General features: G+C 40.4%; 1 protein-coding gene across 6 annotated transcripts in view; it reads right to left on the bottom strand.

Annotated features, from left to right (window-relative positions):
- DIP2A (disco interacting protein 2 homolog A) overlaps positions 1-17,404 on the bottom strand; it is a 128,364-nt gene that overhangs the window by 66,288 nt on the left and 44,672 nt on the right. For 5 of the 6 annotated variants that reach the window (XR_003256484.1, XM_026084811.1, XM_026084812.1 and 2 more), the window contains exon 3: positions 6,685-6,804. Coding sequence is in view for 4 of the 6 variants with exons in the window: in XM_026084811.1 (XP_025940596.1) it covers positions 6,685-6,804 (120 nt within the window). In the remaining 2 variants the exon portion in view is untranslated. Of the gene's footprint in view, positions 1-1,726; positions 1,834-6,684; positions 6,805-17,404 lie in introns of those variants that run through there. The other variant, XM_026084813.1, reaches the window with a different exon arrangement.

Raw genomic sequence — 17,404 nt, 5'->3', positions numbered from 1 at the left:
TTTGGGGGACGAGTCTTCAATTCTCAATTTCAAAAAGAGATTACAAGTGTAAAGAAACGGGTCTGCTACCTATAACTTAGAAACCTGATTACGCACCTAGGCAGAGAGCGTTGCATGTAATATAATATTTGTAGCCAACTATAACGACAGATTTTGGCAGAGGAAACTTTCTTTCAAAACTTCTCTAAGTAAATTAGCCCCAAATCACCGCAGCTTAATTCGAGACATCTTTTCCTAAGTTACATGGAAACTGCTCCATTTCCAAACTTCAAAACTTCTTCTACTAACTTTCAGGCCCTCATTGCACAGCACGTTTTCCTTCCAGAAATGAGTTCAAACTGATGTCGTGAAAAAAGCAAGCTAAAACCCTTTGGCAGAAGGTCACAGCGCCTTTCAGAGAAATACCAAAAATAAAAATAAAAACAATCCAGAGGGGAAAAACCCACATCCCACTCTTAACCAAAATCAGGAAGCTCCTTTTCTTAGTCACAAATCCACACGAAAAACAAACCGTTTCCTTCAGCCAGGCCAAGCAGATGAGAAAAAATAAATAAAAATAAATTTCAAAAATTTCAAAAAAAAATCAAAATAAGTGCTGTGCTTATGGTACCAGAAGCCTGCTAGCTCTTTTTTTAGTAACTGTCACTTCTCATGTCTGCAGCTCCTCCAGATAATCTGTTCAGTGCTGCATTTAATACATACGTGCAAGTATATTATATCACCTGTGGATTCTCACAAATACGTTAAAATTTACTTTTTTTCTTTTTATTATTTGTGCGACTAACCCGAGAGGTTCAGGGACACCGCTGTTGTGAGAACATCACCCAGCAAACCTCTGCTTTTGGAGATAAGATATTTTTTTTATCCCAGCCGCTGTGCTAGATTCCTGCTGCCATCGCTCACAGCACAGATTAGTTAACAGGTGTTTTCTGATTTTAAAATTCGCTACCCTCCCCACCCACCCAACGCACATGCACCTGGACTACTGCTTTTTGCCTAATCTTGGGGTCTCCTGCTGCCGCTTTTGGATTTTTTTTTGGTACGTGTCCACCTTTGTGCTTGTGGATGCCCAGAAACGTGACGGAAATCTCTTACTTTCGTGAAACTCCCCAAAGTTAAAGCAGAACTGAACACGCCTGTCACTTCACTGTGCTGCTTAAATGCACCGAGGACGCTGCTGCTATCCGTTGACTTGAAAACAGTATTTAGATTAAAAGTTATTTTTGCTTTAACATTTGATAGGAATGAGTGGGACAGAACAAAAGGCATCTATTTTCCAGGAAAGGTCTTCCAAAAGAGAAAAATAACACACAACTTTTACGAGTCTGTAGTAAGTAGCTCAATAAATAACCTTGGAGATAAAAATAAATAAATAAAATGAAAGCATTTCTTAACTAGCTGCATATTTAGGGAATGGAAAGGACTAGCGGAGGCAAGGATGTGCTCAAGTACAGTGGGATAGGTCATAACATCATACAGATTTGGGGTGGCAAGCAAGCTACTTTTATTCCATTTCCAGAAGGCAAAATCAGCACCTCCTTCTCCTCTAGCCCCCTCATCCTCCCTGAAACCTGGGAAATACTACATTACATGATAAATGTAACCAGAAGACTGTCACGATTAATTTTTTTCTGCCTTCGCGTGTTATTTTCCTGGTGCCGACTTCATCAGCTCCTTCTGTATTCACTTAAGAAGTATTTCCACGTTCAAAATTCTCTTTTAATACCTTGTCCTTAGATAACGACTGGGTAGGACCATCCTCTATCAGCCAAATTAAAGTAACTGGTTTCACCTTCCTGGAACGCTTTGTTCTTTTTCCACGTTTCCTTTAAGAGCTTTTCTACATCATGAAGACAGCGAAACCAACTTCACTAATAAAGCGGAGAAGGAATTAAATAATTTTAAGGAAACAGAACACTTGGGGTACAAATATTCAAAAATTTTTATAAATTAAAGTTTATCTGAACGTAAAATTGCAGAAGGAAACTGTCTAGCATCGCCTATTGCTAAACTCAAACATTTACTTATGATTTAACATGCAATAGGTAAGAAATGTAGGGTTCAGCTTTCTCCACCTAATTAAATAACTACATAATTAAATAATAAATAAGTAAATCAAATCAAACCTAGCATTGTCTGTATTATGCCATGTTTCTGAGAACAGGGAACACAAACGTTCAGCTGGGCACACTGAAAGAGATGAACAGCAAGCCCAACTCTTATTAACATAAAGATTAAGCCTACCAAAGCGAGGAAGAAATACACGTGCTTCCACCCAAAAGCAAAAGAAACTGTCTTGGGGGAGAGAAAAACACAAAAACAAGAACAGTTGTAGTTCACAATTTTTATTAAGCTGCAGCAAACTATCAGCTTCCTATTTATTGATGCAAAACACACTTTTTTGGGGTAGTTTCTGTTGTAGCAAACCATATCATCTTTTCCTCCACCCCATTTACCTATCTACATCTTCCTTCCTTCAACATCTCTTTAAAAAAAGATGGGGGAGGAAAACTTAGGGAACAGCCCCTGGTTTATTTATCACCGAAACTGTTACACCATAAACCCCCTAGCTACTAGCAGAATAGTGTTTTTCTGCCCTGCCAGTTGCCTCTGCTTGTTTATCAGCCTGATTCTCGTCCCTGTTTTAGGCACAGGAGCAAGAATTTCTACAGGTGTTCAAAGAAGAACGGAATTAAGCAGCTCACCGGTTGCACCACTGGGATTAATTTAAGTATAAACACTTTGGCATATAGATTGGAGAGGTTAAATCTGTTAAGTGGTCCAAAAAGGGAAGTCTTATAAGCTAATAACTGGGGATGAAGCCTTCCAGTTTTTATAGATATTCTAAGAACGCATTATTGCGCCCTCCACACCGAATCTCTTTCACAAAAAAACACTTCCGCTGGAAGCTCTGCGTTTACTTTGTCCTGCTTTAAGTGTGAAATGTTATTTCTCATATTAATAAAACTGGTATGACTGCAGCAGGGCTGGTCGAGCACATACAGGATCAGCCCCTTGCGCGCTGCCGTGCGGGCACCACGGCTGCACACCGAGACCTGCGGCAGATCCCCAGATGCACCTTCGTCTGCTCCTTCAAGGCTGTCAGCAGAACAGGCTGCGGATTACGGCTCTCTACCCAAAAAGGCATCGGCAACAGGCCCAGCGGTGATAGGCGGCAATGTAATTACTTGGAAAAAACGTGAAGAAGTGGAAAGCAAAAGTGTAGTTGCCACGAGAGCATCTTCAGACACCCTCAATGCTGATCGGCTAACTCGCGTGCTTAACCAAAACCATGCGGCAGCGGAGCCTGACAGTCTTCACTAGAAGCGGCGTATCCCGACGGAAGGCAAGCCAGCAGCAACGGCAGCAGACGGGATCGCCGAGGGGTCCCTGAGCCGTGGGTAGAAGGTGCTTACGACTCAGCGGCCCACACCGACGCCTGCAGAGTCTCTGCAGTTCTCATCTCCTCCATCACGCCGCTGTCATTAAATAGAAGGAAAAATCTAGTTCGAGCGCGGTAATGGTAACCGCTCTTCCGGGAACACTTTCACTGTTGAAAAATTTCTGGTAACATTTACCGCTTGAAGACAAAAGTCTGTGGCTAATGAAGAAATTTAAAGTTAATTTAAATGGAAGATGACTCTAGGAAACTATAAAAAAAATCTGCTTACAGCTAGCGAGCAGCAGATGAATTGCATCTAAATGCAAAAATGTTTCTCTTGCTTATTTTAAGTAATTTATGTCGATGGTTCTAAAATAACTATAATTGCTCCAGAAGCGATACTATTTTATATATATATATAAAAAAGCATTCTGTCCTCATCAGCTACTCTCAAAATGGACATAGCAGAACAGATGAGATACAAGGAAAGGAAAAAAGAAAGAAATAGAAGGAAAGAAAAAAAAGAAGAAACTAGAAAAAAACCTGAAGCCTAACGAACAAATACGGCATACAGTCGATTGAAGAAGCAATCGCATCCAGAATGACAGCCTGAAGCTGTTTATCCCGCGTTATATTTAAATTTCACCGTACGTTGACACGTGTTAAGAGGTATTGTTTCAAAATGTTTGCGGTAGACATCTTTTTGGTTGGTAGAAACTGCTTTTAGCACAGCCAGAACCTCTCAGATGAATTCGGATTGCTTTTAAGCTACTGCGAAGCACAGTGATGACTCTTATTTATGCCAAAGTATTTGGAAGGAGGGGGGAAAAAGTTATTTACCAGTAACTGCTGTTCTCCGAGACACGGAGTCGACATCTGTACTCACACTCCATGTATGTCTAGATCTCACAGCAGAAATAACAACGAAAAAGAGCACTGATGCTGCAGTAAAGCATTTTCAAATTCAAATCAACTCGATGATCCAACGTGGGTTAGAATAAGGGTGGTAATACTTTCAAAGAGTAAAAATCCATTCAAAAGCCTTGCATTTTTCTTTCACTCTACCTTCTTCGTGTAAATAAAGGAGAGAAACACTAGTTCAACAAATTTGAAGTCCTTTTTCTAAAAACTGGAGAGGGAAGAGAAAAGGTTACTGGCTTCTGAAAGCCCTGTCTACATAATACATCATACATAAGCTTAACATAGATCAAATGAATCAAGTAAATCCTTTACTATTTGATTTTGATACTATCTGAGCACACTAAGTCTTGCCATATTACCACTAATGGGAAACAAAAATCCAATTTCTTACGTTACAACTGAGAACTTTTCCCCAAAGAGTTTAAATTCCCAAGGCCAGAACGCATTTTAGGCATGAATTTTAAATGAAACATGAGTTAGAGGAGCAGTGATGGGAAACCACAGAATGACGTGACAGTCCGTTGGAAACACTACCTGGCATTTTGGCAGCGGCCAGTCATAAGTACAAGAAATAACCTAAAAAAATCCACATATCAAGCCTCATCTCAAATAGCTGCCCGCCGACAGGACTGCCTGGATTTAGAGTCGCTGGGAAAGTCTCATATTGAAATGTAAAAATATCAGCGAAGCCGGAAACCAGCAAAACTGTGAATAGCACTTCAGAATCGGATCGAAGCCGATTCAAAGAAACTTAAATCATCAAGACCATAGAAATATTAACTGAAGCTCCAGGAAAAAAAGATAATATTTAAAAGCCATCTCTATTCATTTGGAAGTGTGCTAGCAGAAATTGCTGAAGTTCACACACTGCTACGCCTTTTACACTGTAAGACTACAGAGCCCTATGCTAAACTTTCCCCAAATAATACCAGTAATATGACAGTTCCCCCCAACCCAAATTAAATAAGACTTGTGAGGCTCTAAGACAGAAAAAGTGGCCAAATACACATTTCTTTAGGCCCTCTTAGTTCTCTTTGCTAACGGTTCCCAAGTATTCCCTGTTGTAAGTGTACTCTTTTTTGCAAATTTTAATTTCTGTTAGACTAACAGGAAAGGATCAAATGCCCCTTTAAATAAATTTCTACATGATTTATGACTCAGCTTGTAATTTACTTGGACTCTACTTAGCACTAACTTGGAAATCAGGGCTGTAATTCAGCCACTAAATCTTATTTTTTGAAGTATATTCACCAGTAGAACTATCTTGCAGATACACTTGAAATGCAAAGGTTAATTTAAATGACAATTTGTGCATTACTCTGAAACATCTTACTTAATTCTGATACTACGCAATCTTCCCTGAAACGGAGAAGTTTTTCTTTGCATAGCTGACTACATACACCATTCCCAGGTGTCCTTATAGATCCTCAGACTATTTAAGGTTTCTCATTCACCTTTTAATTATTCATAAAAAGCCCACGCAGATGTATCATCTCCATTTTTGGAGCAAGGTTTTCTCAAAGTAAGTGTCATCAATGCAAATACGATGCAGTTAGTACTGCGGCCAAGCAGTTACACGGCAAGGTGACACAAGACCAACAACCTATTAAGGAAATTTAGTACATGTCATTACTTGCACTCCCTCATCCCCAAGAGACATTTCTGAGACATATAATTACCCTGGAAAATAAACAGAAAAACTTCCACTTAAAAGCCTGAAGGTATTTAGAAGAAAAAAATTCCCCAACACCTGCCTTTCTCACTATTGTGACAAGGAATTTCACAAGGAAACAATGTATTTTAACCACCTGAAAAGTAACAATGGAAACAGGATGTGATGAGGATACAGATATTTTCGCAGAAGTTTCCAAAACAGGTTTGTCGCAGTGGTGTCCATTTAAAATTAATGTAGAATATCCATTGTGACATTTCCCTTTTTTGTGCATTTGCTTTAAATCAGGAAACATTTGAAAGTGAGCTATGGTAAATATGATAATTCTATAATCTTCCTGTTTAAAACAAGAAAACAAAACAAAACGCACTCTATAGTCCTCAGAATGTTTAAATATGTGTTCTAAAGACCGGAAACCTGATCAGCAAACAAGAGAAATCTGTTCAATGTGGTGTAAATTCACAATAAGGAAAACATAAGAAACAATCTACAATTTCTACAATGTCTACAATTTCTTCCTCTCCTAGCGTTTCCTCCATTCTGGAATTCAACAAAAGCACTTGTGTATAGAAATCCACAAAGCTTCCATAAAAACATTCCTTAGTTTTTCCCCTCTTCCAAGGGGCTTCCAGCTCACTCCTGGGTTGTACACACTGCTTTGCTGCTGCACTTTGCCTGTTAAGACACCTTCTATTTTTCTTTTTCTTACCAGATCGGAAGCGCTCATCCCTTGAGTTGGTAGAACGTGACTTCTGCTGTTTGGACACAGCAGCTGTAGCCTGCGAAGAGCCCGGGACTCGGTTCTCTGCTTGCAGGGATGGATCCACACCTGAAACACAGTTTCGCTTCAGTACAAGTTCAGGTTCCAAATAAAACATCTGTTTCATGTTCACATTATTCCACCACCCTTGATACCTACTTACAAACCAACTGGAGCACTGAGTCTATTCCTTTAAAAATCTCATTTTCTTATTTTAAATTGACATTATTTGAGCCAAAACCTAATTTGATGTTATCAGCATCTTACCCAGAATAAGAAACACTTCTGAACAACTGGAAAACTACCTTGCTCTGTTCAGGAATAAATAATGGAGATAGAAAACTGAGAAAGAACTGAGGAAGGATGATGTTGTTGCTACATCCCAGATGCATCCAGCTGGCTGCAGGGAGGAAGGGAAGGGAACCAAACTCCTCTTAATCCCTGAACTCAACTTACTGTGAGATGACGAGAGAAAAAACCGCAAGCCATCCAGCACTAAGATGCATCTAACCCTATTAACATAAAGGTAAGCCTGAAAAATACCCAGCAGAAGAGAAAACCGATTTCCACAACCAAATCAATTCAAGGTTGTTTGCAAAGATGACTAGAATTATGCATCAGACCTGGAGCTGCTGAAGAGTCAAGGTGACGCTGCTCTATTTTTCAAATAACTTGAACAATTCTGTCAAATTCCTGTCGACTCCACAAACGAGACAGCCAGTTTGAGTATAAAACTTGGGATGTGCATACCTGTTTAATCTGTACCCATTTCACAGAGCAAAACCCAGAAGATTCGTATTTTATAAGAACTCTCAATTCTCTAATAGAAATTTGACAGATAAGGGCAGAATTAATCTGTCAGCTTCAGCCATCTAAAGACCACTCTTCTAATCTCGGTTGGCTAGTACTTTACATATGCCGGAAAGAAATGCAGATCCTTTCTGGACACTGTTTATTCCATCCCCTAAAAAGATAACTAAAGTAAGAGGAACCGACCTGCTCTCTAGGACATCTCCTCTGCACCAGTCCAGGATAGGACTCTAGACAGAACCTAGAGCCAACATCTATCTTTAGCCTAAAGTTCAGGAAGATGAATCCTACCTTTACACTCTAGCATGGCAGAAATAAGAATCAAAGGGGTGGACAGTCCTTCAGTAGCTATTAAATATCCCTTATTACTCCTCACTCCTGAAAAAGAGGAGACGTGCTTCTGGCTCTTGATAGATCTGCAGGGACTAAACAAGCTTGAATTACAACCACTCACTTATACTTGCAATTTTTTTTCTCATCCATTATACATCTATGCTTAAACTATAAAACCCCAGACTGAAAACTCTACGGGTGCTCTCTGAAGATACATGTCACACTGAAAGCAATGAAGCACCAGAACAAAAATAAAGGAAGAAGTAAGTGGTCTCTTTGGCTTGTATTGCCATCTCTAAAACTGGTGAATAATACAGTCTTCAGAAGAAAGTGCAATAGGCACAACACAACATGTAAAACATTTCTTATACTATATTGCGGAGGAGAGGGGTTTGATTTTTTTGTACTAACCTGTCACGAATTTACGCCCTTACTTGGTTTATTTGGCCTACTGTCGAGCTTAATAGTAAACTGTCTTTAATCCAGGTAAGATCTGCTGCACCAAGTTTACTATGTTACCAGCTCTTGTGCCAGACCAGACTAAGTTTCATCTTCCACTATTTTACTCCTTACTTCCCTTGAAGGGCTTATGCCTTCTTGCTTGTGCTCAACCTCACTAGAATTAGCCACAATACTCTCCAAATCCCGATAAAGTCAGAAAGCAGCTTTCAGTGAACTCAAGCCATCAGTCTTGAGGCAGCAGTGCCAGTTCTTTCGGAAGGAAAAAGTAAAACTTTAAAAGGCAAGAAAGTATTCCTCTTCCCCTCAATGGGTTTGTGTTCCCTCTCCTTCCCCCAAATGCATACCAAGAAAGAAATCAGTAATTAATTAGTAATAAAATCAGTAATTAATTAGTAATAAAACTCATACTTGTAAGAGATTTGTTTTTTTAAATCTTCCTGGTTGGACCTGTTTCTATATATCATTTTACTTCGGTATCTGTTAAGATCATTTGCAGCTAATTGTTAATAGTTCTGGGTACTCAAAATGGCAAACTTGAATTAGCCATGAGTTCTGGAAATAAATATGAGCCTCAGTAGTATAAAAGGAAGTAACACAAAACTTAATCAGTGTGATTAGTGTAAGAAATTAATCCAACCCCAGAGAAGCGCTTCTATCTTTTACAATTTGCAAATACACTCACTCAAGGACGTTTTCCTATCCTCCAAAAGCAAAATTTTTGAAGTATATGAAGGGTTAAGTAACATCAAATGTATCGAACCACTCTGCCAATAGGGAAAATGTCACAGGCCAGAGAAGAAACTGAAGTTCCCAAAGGAGAAGAGGCAAACGTGGAGCTCTGCAAGCATCAGCTATTTCAATGCTAACCAATATAAAGAGATAATATTTCTTGCAACACTTGAACAGAATCTTGCTTCTAAAAGGAAAGACAATTTACCATACTAGCTGAATTGATTCAACATATCTTATACTTGAACAGTGGTGCAACCACTTCAGAATTGGATTTTACATTTCATGTAAGCAAAAAGTTTTACATCTCCCCAAATCAAGAGCCCAGCTGGATTCGTTGGTTCGTAAACAGTTAAACAAACTTCTTGAATTCATAATCGGTGAAAAAAACGGAGGCAAGCCATCTCCTCGAAGCCTGGGCCAAGAAAAGAACAGATGCAAGCAGCTAATGTGATAACTGAGGGGGCGAAGAAGAGGAGAAAAGGGATGAGCAGCTAAGCTGGGAGTCTCCCGAAAATAGATTGCCTATTTATGAAACTTTCCAACAACGGCAAATCTACATTAGGAGGGTACCCATCCAAAAATGGGCCAAACGTGACATCAGTTTTGTGTGATCTTGTCTCAAAGGACCTCGGAGAAGGAGGCAACAAAAGAGGACGAGAATGATAATTTTTGTGCCTTTTCTTCCTGGAGAAGAAAAAAAGGGGGAGGTGGGAGTTATTAATTGCAAGTGGAGGAAGAGATTAATGTCCTACTCAACCTGCCTTTCTCCCTGGACGTGAAATATCCCGTTACTGCTGCCTTCATCTGGTTTCTGCAGCTTTTGGGCTGCAGATGTGCAGCAAGCAACTGCAGAGCCTTGGAGTCTGGACCCGCAAGGCCACGAAGACCCTTTCCTGCTCTGATCCCGTGTGCCTTGCAAAGCTGGTCAGCATAACCTGACATTGCTGCATCGGGCACACGAGTTTAGTCCTTGAACATACGGGGAAAAACAGGAAGCTTTAGATGGGAAAAAACGAGCAAACGTGGAATATTAACCAACCGAAGACAAGCTGCAGTGGAACGCTCCTGAGCCACGTGCAACTTGAGCATTGGTATTTGGCCACTCCAATATTGGGGTTTTGAGGAAGAGGGGACCATAAATGAATGTAGCAGACTGCATCAAAGCTCACCAGCTCCAAGAGCAGAAGCTTCTCCTCCACCAACTCCTTCAAAGCACATTTCTGCGGATCAGAATTAGGGTAGCTGTATTGCAGTGAAATACATACTAGTGAGCTGCAGAAGCTCCTTTTAGGTCAGGATGGCGCACAAAAATCAGAAACCAAGCTTGTGTTTCTGTAGGTTAAATCTCCCTTTTCCCTTTCTCAGAGAAAAAGGTTTCAGGTCATAGCGCAAAGCACCAAGAACAAGCTCTGGAAAATACCGCTTTTTTTGTAAAAATAAGGTGACTAAGGTGACTAGAACTTGCACCTAAAGCTTAAGCCATGTGGTTACATACCAGAAAAATCCTGTTCTGCAAGGCTGGTGAACTTGTTAGTTTGTTCCGGTACTATGCAAATCACTACCTTCCTACCCTTTAGCAAAACTAGATGGATAATTAGGCTAACCCCCCCTCCATCCACAGTAAAGACAGACAGATCTTTCCAAATGTAACATTTTAGAAACTCCCCATTATAGAAACTCCATCCCCTATCACTATATCCTGTCCATTTTGAACTTATCCCCAAGCAAGCAAGAATGGAAAGTCATCTTAAAGAGCCTGCCGGGTAAAATGCATGTTCCAATTAATTGGATTGAAGAGGGTGAGATTAAAATTAATATTGGGATTATAATCGTTTTTTTCCATCCACCAACCTTGTAGAATTAACAGAGCTAACACTGACATTTCTTGCAATTTTGTTTTATACATGCACAAATTATTACATCGCAACGGGCAACGATTAGTTTGCAATACCAGGAAAGCTCTCCGCCGGCATTGCTGGGGAGGGTGCAAAAAAAAAACTTAACAGACAGCTCTCGTTTGTATTACACAGCTTGAGTTTGCGAGCTCCTCAGGGTAAAGCGGCACCTGTCTTTTATGGCTGAACAAAACCTCAGCACAATGCACCTGAACCTATACTGTTACCTTAACAAAATAAGGAATAGCAACTTGAAGACAGGTTTTTTTCCCCCCCTCTCTGAGGTTCTGGCCACTAGGAAAGTCACATTCTGCAATCTCTCAATTTTTGGATAAAACAAGTACAGCAGTAATATTTCCACAAATACGGATTAAAAAGCGCGCTTGCTTTCAACACAGACAAAAACCCAATCCAATTTGTTAAACTAAACACAAAATACTTTGCAAGACAAACACAGATTAATGCTGCCTTAGACTCGCTGGCAATTTGCAGTATTCAGAGGAAAATCTCTCCTAAGTGAAGTTTTAACTGTAGAATCAAAACCGAGTTAACACAGAAAACTTTCTAGAAGTCTCATAAGCTTCCTAAAGCTACTATAAATAAGAACTAATACATGGTTTTGGTGGAACAATTACAACTGATGGTCTCAACATAGAAGACCAGCATTTTACTAATGCTACAGATAAAAAGTACTTTCGTTTTGTAAGCTATTTTGTATACATACAATTATAGCTACAAACAAGTTTTTCCCACTTAGCCTCCATAGCGAACATGTTACACCTGTACATGTCAATTAAAACATACATTTAACCACAGCATAAAATCAAAATGCTGCATGGAAGAGAGAAGACTGATTTGAAAGTGAGAAAATTTGTGATCCATACTGACTTCTGAAGAAGAGTGAGCTGTGTATTTTACAGCAATAAATTTGTAACCACGTAGCATGCGAAAACATGCTGCTGAATTACGAACAAGCTCGGAAGCAGAAAAATTCCGAGTAAAGCGAGATTTAACAGCCATAACCCACCAACTTTGCTATTCTGTACGAAACAGCACTTGAGCAAAGTGCATGTATTAAAGTCTCCCCCTTCCTACTCAAAAAGCTTTATTCCTCCTATCTATCAAAAGCACAGACCTCACTGCTGGAGGACTTTCCTGGGGAACGTACTTGCAGAGCAGTTGCCCTCCTGCCTCTTCCATCTTGTCTACGTAAGACAAGTAACTAAACAGTTTTTGAAGACTTTTCCCCCATGCCGCAGCAAATTCTTCTCCGTGACAGTTATTAAACATTTGAATCTAATTATCTTTGCAAAAAAACCCACTCACACCGAAATGCATCTCCCAAAATAGAAATTCAGTAATTTCATTTCTAACCTAGGTTAATTTATGAGAGAGAGTCGTACCATTTACTAGCCAAATCTTTCAAAAATCTCTTCTCTCCAGTTTTAAAGGTAAACTGAAAAGTAAAAGCAAAGCAGTTAAGATGCGGCAAAATATCCACTCATCCCAGGTTTACTTGCGTTGCGTTATCCATTATGCCTCCAGCCATTCCCAGTCTGCATAAAAGGACATCTCACATTAAAGAGATGGCTTTGCAGAGAGGAGGGGGAAGAGGGAGGCCCGAGAGGTAACTTTAGGCTCCGTGCGCATCTTACGTAGTCCACTGTTAAGTCTTTGGGCAGCTGTTGGACTGGTTCTAGGAATGAGAAAGGAGCACAAGAAGAAAAACACAGGTTCAAAGTGCTAAAGAAAGGAAAAAGGAGTACGACAAAGCAGAAACTACGACAAGGGTGGGAAACTGCCGGCCTGGCTCTAGGCCAGCCTTGCAGGCTGTTCAGCCCCGCTGTGGTGCCTCCTCCGTGCCCACCCCAGCGCTCTACCCTAACCCGAGCACCCCCTGTGCTCCCTCTGCCCCCCCCCCCCCAGTGCCTCACTGCTTTCTGATGCCACCCAACACGCAGATAGGGCTTGGCACCCGACAGGGGAGGTTTACACCAAGGAACGCAGTGTTTCTCGGTTCCCCCCTCTGCCTTTACCTGGCCCAAAGGATAGAGATGCTTTCTGGAGTTTCTCAATTTGAGAAAGTCTAGATGAATAGGTAAGGTCCTTCCTGGCAGGGTTTTCAGGTGGATGGATGCATGCAGCAAGGCTCCTTCCCAATTTGTATGACTTTGCACACCACGGCACGTGCGTGTCTGTGCAGTGGATTCACACATCTAACCTCTCAACCTCACCCTCACGAGGGCAGCCCATACTCCTCAGTCTTCTCAACCAAAGGTGCACAGCTGTGCTAACGTGTACCTAGCTTATCTAGGATCTCTCTTGACTTTTTGATCTGAATAGCCTCACCTCAGTCGTGAAGCTTCTTGTCCTTCCTTGGGTCATAGCTCAATCTTACCATTCCTTCCACTCGCACCACATCCCAGGGCCTATTACCTGATACACACATTTTCAGCTTGAGGTCTGAAAAGACAGAGGTGTTCGCAACTTCTGGGCCAATAAAACTGAACAAGGGTCTACCCAAATTCATTTATTAGCTGGCACAACATATCAGAAAAACATGAGTTAAGAAAAAAGAAAGAAAAGAGCAGCTTATACATACATTACACTTGATCTCATCTTGTGCTGTTCTACAGCTTTTTCCTCTACACTGACTGCAGATAGAAATTTTTTGCTAAAAAATCACCAAGAACAACTCTTCACTAGATAAACTCCCTTTCTATGAATGTTATGAAGAGCCGAGTTTCAAGGACCTCTCTCCCAAAATTAAATGGTGGGTACAATAAGCATATTACTCAATAATCTGCTTTGAAGTTCAGCTGATAAATTTCCACTTGGAGAATATGAAACACTCAAGGGCTTTCTTCCGCCTTCTACTGAAGGAAGCATACTACAGCAACGAAAAATACAGAAACATAGAAAATGAGCCCCAGTCTAGCCAGGGAACTAAACTGCCTAGAAGATACTGACAGCAAAAGGCACAGCAATTTAGACACTGTGCCAAGGCTGGCAAGGAGAACATCTATGTGACCTTAGCTCAAGGTTTTGCTTCTTAAAAGCTTTCGCTTCACTATCATATTTCAGGATGGTGTTGGCTACATCACTTTTGCAAATTTGGGTGTATCTGCTGAGCCAGTACTGATGGTGTCTATTTAAGCACACGGATTAGGAAGGGGAAGCTACCAAGGATGATAAATGCAGCCAGGTTTTAGTCCCTTCCTGACAGCAACAAAGGTATTGAAACTGTGAGTCTGAGCAAAGTAGAAGGCATTCTTTACTGAAAGAGTCCCTGAAACAGCAGCAGCAACGCTTCACAAGCACAAAGGAGTGCTAAGGGCTACCATCTACAAAACATATCTAAGAAAACCAGGACACATGAATCCTGCATCCTAGTCCACATTATTTCTAGGACATGCATTATCTCTAGGCAAAACTCTGGGATCATAGAAGCGAGGTTTTAGCTTTTAAAATGTGATGAGAACATGTATTTACCTGGATGTTTCCAATAGAATGAAAACTTTTGAGTTTAATGTACTACTGTAGAGCATTTGATCATTTGCTCTTGGTTCTGCCAGAAGGTCTATGTCATGATTCATAGTGACCCAGCCTCTAAATCTCCAATCAAATATTCTATAAGATCCACATAAAAGAGACTATCTTTAAAAGGATGCGATTAATAAGCTCTACGCTATCTAGGTGACCTCAACCATCAATTTTCTAGGTGGCAACCATCGACTGGTTATCAAATGAACGGTGAGGAAAGATGAATGGCTTGGACCTTGAAGTTCAGACGACTTGAAAACCACCTGCCTGAGAACTGATTTCTGTGATGTATTCTGTATACAAAGAGAGAAATCTCCAAAATTTAGTTTCTTCCCTTGGCAGCAAAAACAAAAACATCTGTTGTACTTAGATGGATATGGCTAGGTTGATGGTGGAAGACTCCTACCTTTCATTAAAAATTTACCACAAAAAAAATCATGGCCAATTTTATAGCCCAATTTCCATATTCAAATTCCCAAACTAGAAGAATGCACTATGAAATTCGGTCATAAAGATTTCCCAGTGCGATACTAAAATCACTTAATTAAAAAGGCACATGAACAACAATCGCTTGATATTTTCAGAAACTGTTAGCTATAAACAGCTTCTTAAACTAGCCCACCTGACCACATTAAATTTTCATATGCTTTATGTAAACTAATTATACTAAGATTCAAATTAGCCTATTAAGATCTGGACATACCTTGAACACAGCTGTTTACAGCACTAGTATAAAGTGGATGTTTTAATTCAGTAGCATGCATAAAGACCATAATTGCTCTCTCTCCCTCTTTTCTTTTTATTCCCCCCCTCCCCTTCTATAAGGAAACTTTAAAAGCTATTATGAACTGCAAGGCACCAGAGTAAACTGCACGTTCCTCAGAAAAGGAACTACAGAACAAAGTGGTACAGGGCTTGTGAAACTGGTCCCGTTCCAATTGAATTACTAGGATGACAGCCCACAAAGTACAAAAAAAGATATTTCATAGCTATATAAAATTAAAAGTAACGTATCCTTGTTAACAGCAGATGCACTTTCAGAGACTGAAGCAAGTTCAAGTGACTGCAGACTCTTATACCCAGTCTCCAACGTTAGCTGACTATTCTGTAAATAATCTCAGTCTACAATATGCCCTTATATTTGGCAGTGTCAAAAGAATATGCACTCAGCAGTTATCAGGTAACCAAAAGTATCACGATGAAAGAAATATGCTTTTGATTTTCAGGACTTCAGATGGCCAGAACACAACACTCAGCCATACTAGGCTGTACTGCTAAGTTATCTTAAGTAGCACCAGAATAGCGACTGCAGTCACAGCCTGAGTTACACAGATAGACAGGCAATTTTAATTTAAACATTAACATTGTAAAAAGTTCAAACAGAAACCAGTAAACTAATAAAATGACCATTAGGAGGCTACAGTGTAGATGTCCACATTCTCATGAGTTAATTTTACTCATGGAGTTCATTTTGCTATGAACAGCAAAATTCAGAGCTTCAAAAGTTTTCAACAATAACACTTATTCAAGCTTTAGGGAGGTCCTTTATTCTTGTAGATACTCATTGGAAGAATCACTTTCTCCTTCAGTGTAACCTCTTGCAGTCAGAACATGAGGCCTGCTTTTTTAGGAGACATGAAGGACCTGTTTTTTTTTTTCCAGAAAAGTCTGAGCAGGCTTTTAGAAGAGGTTTAGAAGACTGCACGTATTTGGCTTGCCAGTAAGGACAGATGCAACAATTATCTGCTCTCTGTGCACACGAGCACACATGGCGCAGTTGGCTCATGGGCCTCAGTCTTAGGATCCACTTGGCCGACACAGATGAACATCTCAGGAGGATGGATTTCACTGACACCCCCAAAAAACTAGCCACAGTGCTACTGAAAGGAGGTTCAACAGGACAACCCAGTGGCATCATAGAGAAATCCTATTTCCACATTAGCAGCCCTTATGGAGGAGGAATGTCTCCATGCAAGAAGGCAAGAGGATAATGGGGGAAAAAAAAAAATCCATAAGTGTGTCTGCTAAGACAGCCAGATCTCCCCATGAATCAACAGACATCTCTTTTCTGGGGGCAAAAACCCCACTGACAAAGGAAACTACAATGCTGGATGCTTACATTGTGCACCAACTRTCTCAATTTCTGACGGCATCAGAAATGGCCACATGTCGACTTGCCACCTGGGTGGCAAGGAGGAAGTTTTTAAAATGTACCAAGCATAGTCCTACAAAACATCAGGGAGGAAACCAGCAGACACAGTCCGTGGGGGCACCAGTAATGCAGGAAAGATGGGACAAAGGTTTTGGGGTTACAACTTAAGCTATTAGAAAGGAAGCTGAAGACCAGCATCCTCATGGTAATGCAACTATACCGGGTAACAGATGCAGAATTACATCAGGAGATGGAGACTACGAGTACCCGAGAAAACTGTGTAACAAAAAATGTTTCCAATTCATTGAAACTGATGAACTTTTGGAACGGGAAGCTTTTGGAGGAAGGACAAGATTAAATTTAGAATTTAGATTTTTAAATTTAGAACTTAAATTTCATCTGAATCGAGCTGCTATGTGAAGTCAAGAAGGCTATATGCTGAATGGTGGAAAGCAGAGGAAGTACCTGTGCATGGAAACACTCCATAACACACACCTTGCAATGCCTCCCTAACTATCAGAGAAAGCTGGAAACCTCCCTTCATCTTAAGGGAGGAGAATGGGGGCCCTCCATTCTTCTCATGCCACACAGTGACTGCGCACATCCACCCATAGAGCTACGTAGTTATACAGCCACTGTCCCACCATGCAACTACAGTAAAAAATGTCAGTGAAGGACTTCATCCCTCAGTAAATCATTCCTGTTCTCAAATTCTTCTGAAAGATGGCCAAAAAGTCTTTCA

The sequence above is a fragment of the Apteryx rowi genome, unplaced genomic scaffold (genome assembly GCF_003343035.1).
Source record: "Apteryx rowi isolate R43461 unplaced genomic scaffold, aptRow1 scaffold_650, whole genome shotgun sequence".
NCBI lineage: Eukaryota > Metazoa > Chordata > Aves > Apterygiformes > Apterygidae > Apteryx > Apteryx rowi.
The sequence above is the reverse complement of the archived record's forward strand: the minus strand, read 5'-3'. Positions and strand labels throughout refer to the sequence as shown.